Below are 6,774 nucleotides of genomic sequence, written 5' to 3' on the forward strand. Positions count from 1 at the left end.
CATAACCAAAAATTGCACTAAGAAGTTTTGCAACTATTAATTGTAAGGAGTCTGGTCACATCATCAGTGAGTGTCGGATCCGGCCACCAAGAAGGAAAGTCGCTTATTATTCGGTTCTTTGATTCCGGTTCCCCACTCCTATTGTTCATGCTCATGCTGCCACATCCTCACCGTACCTCTCTCAGGATATTTTACACCAAATTGTTTCTGCACTCTCGGCTTTAGGCTTCTCAGGTAACAAAAAATCATCATCTCAACCTTGGTATCTCAACTCGGGCGCTTCCAATCATATGACAAATAATTCAACTTCTCTTCAAAATCTCAAATCCTATGTTGGTCCTCATAAAGTTCACACGGCAAATGGTAGCTCTCTACCTATTACTGTCGTGGGTGACATTTCTCATAGAGTTGATAATAATTGTAATGTGATTTTTTCTTCATCTGGTTGTGTGGTGCAGGATCAAATGTCACAGAAGACAATGATGAAGGGTCCTAAGGAAGGGCGACTGTTTCCGTTGGTCATGCATCCCCAATCTAGTTATTTCATTTATGCATGGTCTTCTTTTTGTACTAGTTCTAATTTGCGTCCTGAGGATTGGCATCTGCGCCTAGGCCATCCTAGTCCTCAGGTACTTCATACATTGTTTCGATCTGGTTTTCTATACAATAAAAACTCTGTTTCCCTTGAATCGTTGTCTTTTGATTGTTCTTCTTGTAAGCTAGCTAAGAGCAAAAGTCTACCTTTTCTCAATCTGGGTTCACATGCTTCTCAAATTTTTTGATATTGTACATAGTGATGTATGAGGAATTTCTCTTGTCATCTCTTATGCACAATACAAATATTTTGTAACCTTCATTGATGACTATAGTAGGTTTACTTGGATTTATTTCTTGCATGCTAAAAGCGAGGTTTTCTCAATCTTTAAAAATTATCTTACACTCATTAACAATCAATTCAATTCCTCTATCAAGAGTCTTCGATCTGATTCAGGAGGCGAATATCTGTCAAATGAGTTTCAACAATTTTTCAAGAAAGAGCGAAAATCTTTCTCAACGATCTTGTCCAGCTACTCCATAACAAAATGGAGTGGCTGAACGTAAGAACAGACATCTTCTTGACATGGTTCGGGTTTTACTTTTAGAATCCTCTGTTCCTCCTCATTTTTGGTGTGAAACGTTATCTACTGATGTTTATCTCATAAATAGATTGCCTACGTACTCATGTGCTTGATAATGTTTCTCCATATTTTCGTTTATTTGGGAATCATCCTCATTATTCTAATCTGCATACATTTGGTTGTGTTTGTTTTGTTCATCTTCCCCCGCATGAAAGAACTAAGCTTTCTGCTCAATCTGTGAAATGTGCATTTCTTGGTTATAGTTCTCATCAGAAAGGTTTCTTATGTTATGATCATGATGTTCATCGTCTACGCATTTCACGGCATGTTGCTTTCTTTGAAAATCAAAAGTTTTTTTTTCTCTCATGCGGATCATGTGTCTTCTATATATTATATTCTTCCTGATTTTTTCACCCCTGATATTCCTACAAATCGATTTTAGCCAGGTCTAGTTTATACTAGACGCTCTCGCCCCTTGGTTACTCCTTCTTTGGACCCTCCTGATTCTCCTGTGACAATTGATTTGGCACCTTCTCTGGCAGTTGTTCCTAGACGGTCTACCCGAGTTTCTCATCCTCCTGATTGGTATGACTTTTCCTCACATATTTCCATGACTGCCACTCTCTCCTCTATTTCCATTCCTAACTCTTATAAACAGGTTGTGGCACATGAATGTTGGCAACAGGCCATGCAGGCTGAACTCGATGCACTTGAGCAAAATCAAACGTGGGATGTAGTACCTTGTCCTTCCTCAGTGAATTCTATTGGTAATAAGTGGGCGTTTTATGTTAAGCTTTGCTCTGATGGTTATTTGGAACATTACAAAGCTCGATTAGTAACCCTCGGCAACCGATAAGAGTATGACATAGATTATGATGGGACATTTGCCCCTGTTGCCAAGATGACTACAGTTCAGCTTCTTCTTGCCCTGGCCACCTCACAATCTTGGTAGTTACACTAAATGGATGTTAAGAATGCTTTCTTGCATGGGGATCTTAAGGAAGAGATTTACATGAAACTTCCCTCTGGTATGACACTTCCTACCCCTACCTCTGTTTGTAAGCTGAAACGTTCTTTGTATAGTCTTAAGCAGGCTCCCAGGGCATGGTTTGTAAAGTTTCGTAGCACACTATTCGGGTTTTCATTTACCCAAAGTCAATATGATGCATCTTTATTTTTTCACAAAAGTAAAGATGGCATGGTCTTTCTATTGGTGTATGTGGATGATATTATCATCTCGGGTTCAGATGTGATACTTTTAAAGAAGCTGCAACAACATTTACATACAATATTTCAGATGAAAGATCTTGGGGCACTCACTTATTTTCTTGGTTTAGAGATTCGTTCTCAACCACACGGTTGTTTCTTAATCAACACAAGTATACACAAGATCTGGTCCACCTTGCATGGTTAGAAGATATCACTTCAGTTGATACTCCTCTTGAAGTAAATGTAAAATTAAGAAAGGATGAGGGTGACCTTCTTGATGATCCTACCTTATATCGACAATTAGTAGAGAGTCTGATTTATCTCACTATTACTAGACCTAACATTTCTTATGCAGTTCATACTGTCAGCAGGTTTATGGCTTCACCACGACATCAGTTGTTCGTCGGATTGTACGATATCTTTTGGGGACTCCCTATCGGGGATTATTTTTTCCACATGTCAAAGCACTCAATCTATGGATGGTGCGTTTTTTTTTGGTGATTTGCTTATTTCATGGAAATGTAAGAAGCAAGATTGTGTGTCAAAATCATCTACTAAAAAGTGAATATCGGGCCATGTCAATCCTCTGCTTTCGAAGTGGTCCGGCTTTGTGGGATTCTCTTTGAGTTAGGTTTTCTCAAACCAACCCAACTTTCCTCCATGGCGATAATACTAGTGCTATACTGATTCTTTGCAAATCCAGGTGTTTCATGAGAGAACAAAACATATAGAAGTTGATTGTCATTATATCTGAGATGCCTATGAAGCAAAGGTTATTACTCTACCTCACATTCCTACCGAACATCAGGTTGCTGAACTTTTTACTAGGGCAATGACAAGACAACGACATCAGTTCCTTGTTAGCAAATTGATGCTTGTTGACTCACCAACATCAATTTGAGGGAGGGTATCAAAGGAAAACAGTTGGGTTCTTCCTAATATAGCACACCAGCCAGCATATCCTTAGATTATCTAGATTTGTTTTTATTCCATTCCAAAATAACCTAGAGAATATCTTGTAAATATCTTAGAAAATATATTGTAATATCTTAGTAATATCTTGTAAATATTCTTTGCTAATTCTATAAAAAGGACATAGGTATCTCAAGGAGAGTACTGATTCACAATATTCTTGAGTCTTTGACAATCACGAGTAATAAAATTTATTTTAATGGGAACCTATGTTATTGATCATTACAATGTATGTGCTAGAGATAGGACCTTTTCTAAGACTTGAAGCACTTCTCTCATGGAGGGTCTTTTCTGTGGGACCAAAGAAGCACAACTAAATCCTAATTTGAAGCAAGTAACTAACATATCCTCCCTGCCTTCCATGTCAGATCGGATAGCCACATCAGCCATCCTCAAAAACCGATTCCGTTCTTCGACCACAAACCCAGTGTTCCAGTGACTCAACTCAGCGTCCGAGAATATCTTCCCTGTCAGCAACTCAAGTAACACAATCCCAAAGGAATACACATCCCATTTGGAGTTGGGTTTGAGGTTCTTTAACGACTCGGGCGCGTGATATGCTGAACCATTGCTGATTGATAAGGATCCGGGGCTAGGAGTGGCACACGTTGGAAGGGCGTGGGGGTTGTCTCGAGCAAATGTGAACCTCTTACTTCCAAAATGCCTAGACGACCCACCTGCTTTGTAACTGTTCTCACCCCAAACGAGTCTCTCGAGTCCAAAATCACTGATTTTGGGTTCCATGTGTTGATCCAACAGAATGTTGCTTGGTTTGAGGTTACCATGCACATGTTTCTTCTCATGGAGGTATGCTAGTCCTCTGGCTACTCCTCTAGCTATCTTTAGCCTCGCTTCCCAGGGTAGCTGATATGGAGACGACCCTGCTCTCTCTAAACAAACAACAAACAACAAAAAGAAAAAAAAAAAATTAATATGAACTCCTCTAGCTCCTAAATATCGTGGACATGGCAGTCATTAGTTGGTAAAATGTTTGTGTAAAATGATTTAGGTAAAATTACAACTTAAACTTCTAAACTACTGAAGTAAATGGTCTGAGGGAAATGCAGCTAGTATCAAGAGTTCAAGACTAGAAACTGCAGTTTCATTTCTACAAATAGTTAAATTTAAGACAAAGAAGTGTCACTTCGGTTTATACGGATAGTTATACTTTAAGGGTACAAAACCGATGCTAAATCAAATTAAATTCATTTATGTCTAGTTCGAGAAGAATACAATATTAAATTCTGAATCAGAAACCACATGGTACTCAAAATAATCATACTGGAATCTTAAATTTAGTGGATTTACAAAAAAAAAATAGTGTATTAAAGTCTAATGCGGTGTAGGGAAATTATTCAATTATTATCTCATATTTAGTGTAGTTCTGCTTGTTCAGAGATTAAGACTAGAGGTTAAATTTTTCGCTATCCAGACACCTCTACAAGTTGATATGGATTCAATAAGTATGATCAGGGTTTTCGTTTTACCTAATATTTGAAAATAAAAATCGAAGAATATGTGCAAAGAGAGCTTACTGTAACTGGCATTGACAAGGCTTCCATTAGGGACATACTCATAAATGACAAGCTTCTCATCGTCACCCCAGTAGTACCCTCGAATTTGAACAAGATTAGGATGGCGCAATTTAGCAACAACACGGACCTGGTTCACAAAGTCTCTGAACCTCTCTACACCGTTCTCTCCAATCCTTCGAACCGCAAGGGTGTTCCCATCCTCAAGTACAGCTTTATATACAATGCTTGTTCCAGTAGCTCCAATAATGTAAGCTGATGCTTTCAGTAGTGTCTCCAGTTCTAATTCTGTTTCTCCATCTACTGTCACAAGGGATCCTACTCTCTTCTTTTCCTGTTTCTTCTCCTCCACTTCTTCTTCGGTATCAGACGTAGTTGTCTCTGATGTTTCTCCATCGCCAAATGCTTTTCTTGCAAAGCAGAGGCCTGAAGATAACACTTCTTTATCACCTTTTTTGTGTTTTGTCATCTTCGCTTCCCCAGAGTTCTTCTTTTTCAACCGAAGTACATACAGGATAATCAAAGCAAGAAGCCCAACTCCTGCTAGATCACCAACAATGATACCCGCTATAGATCCTGCTCTAAGCTTGCTTTTCCCTTCCTGTGCTGTTTCATTTCCAGGTGATCCAGTTACAGGCGATGATTCAATGGTTTTCGGTATTCCCGCGATTGCAGGAGTGTATGTAGGTGCAGAGACATTTGGGGGGTTGGAGAGTGTAGAAGAAATTATACATGGTTTTTCAAGTGGTTTTCCGCAAAGGTGAAGGTTACCACTAAGCGAATCAGCCGTCAATGCTGCAGAGTCTGGAACTTCTCCAGTAAGGTTATTGAATGAGAGATCAATAGTAGCTTTGGAGGGAATTCTCTTTGCAAATTCCGGTGGAATTGCTTCAGAAATCCTGTTGTTGGACAAATTTAAGTAATGGAGATTCTGTCCAGCGAAATCTTGAGGAAGAGATCCATTGATCAGGTTTGAAGAAAGATCAAGAACTTGTACTGCTTCAAATTCATTTGGAACACTTCCAGAAAAGCGGTTCTTGCTGAGAGAGAGAACAGTAAGATTTGGAAGACTACTTATATTACGAGGAATCGTCCCGCTCAAAGCATTATTAGAAAGATTAAGAGACTGAAGATTTTTCATCTCTACAACCAACTCAGGAACTTCACCAGAGATTACATTGTGCGAGAGGTCAAGTGTTGTTAGCTTAGAAGCGTTAAAAAGGGCGATAGGAAGAGACCCAATGAAGAAATTGTTGGAAAGATCAAGATGTCGAAGATTTTCGATCATTCCAAGCTCAGATGGAATGGAACCAGAGAGCTGGTTGTTGGGAAGAACTAAGCTAATAACACGAGACCACTCGGTGTGTACTGGAGTGCATAAAACTCCATTCCAAGAACAAGGTGTTTCGTCATTATAGTTCCAATTCTGTAGCATTGAGAAAGGGTCACTGAGAACGGAGTTTTTGAAGGAAAGTAAGAGAACTCCATCTGGGTTTAGTGCAAGAGATGGAACAAGAGAAGGGAGGAGGAAAAAAATGGTACAAAATCTCAAGCAGAAATTAGGATTATCGCTTCTGATACTCATTATCACTCAGAATCCACGCATCTCTAATTCAATAAAAAAAAACAATAGCAACGAGAGAATGAGGAAAGAAGTAAACTATGACAACTGAAAAAGGTAATGTAGAGAATTCTCTTAATCTTATATAGGCAACTATAGAAGATTACAACCTAGCCAAAAAAAACACTATAGAAGATTACAGGTAATCAGAATGGAAGAAAAAACAGTACTAAATAAAATATTTCCTAATATTTATCCCCCCTTGGTTTAACAGGTTTTGGGATAAATCTCCCTCAACTTGATTCAGTTACTTAAAAAACCCTCTCTTGCGGACTAATCCACAAAACCTCCCTGTTTTTCGAAATAAGAAAATAAAACTAAT

The 6,774-nt window shown here is 38.8% G+C and overlaps 1 protein-coding gene across 1 annotated transcript; it reads right to left on the reverse strand.

The window, feature by feature from the left end:
* Nucleotides 1–3,425: 3,425 nt before the first annotated feature.
* Nucleotides 3,426–6,682, reverse strand: LOC147520575 (putative LRR receptor-like serine/threonine-protein kinase At4g37250). Its single transcript, XM_086592121.1, has 2 exons — nt 4,835–6,682; nt 3,426–4,189 (listed from the first exon to the last, which is right to left on the reverse strand). Exons 1-2 carry the CDS (start codon nt 6,414–6,416, stop codon nt 3,522–3,524), a joined length of 2,250 nt encoding a protein of 749 aa, XP_086448247.1. The 5' UTR covers nt 6,417–6,682; the 3' UTR covers nt 3,426–3,521.
* Nucleotides 6,683–6,774: the final 92 nt, after the last annotated feature.

Source organism: Coptis chinensis, chromosome 2, assembly GCF_015680905.1.
Source record: "Coptis chinensis isolate HL-2020 chromosome 2, ASM1568090v1, whole genome shotgun sequence".
NCBI classification, from domain to species: Eukaryota; Viridiplantae; Streptophyta; class Magnoliopsida; order Ranunculales; family Ranunculaceae; genus Coptis; species Coptis chinensis.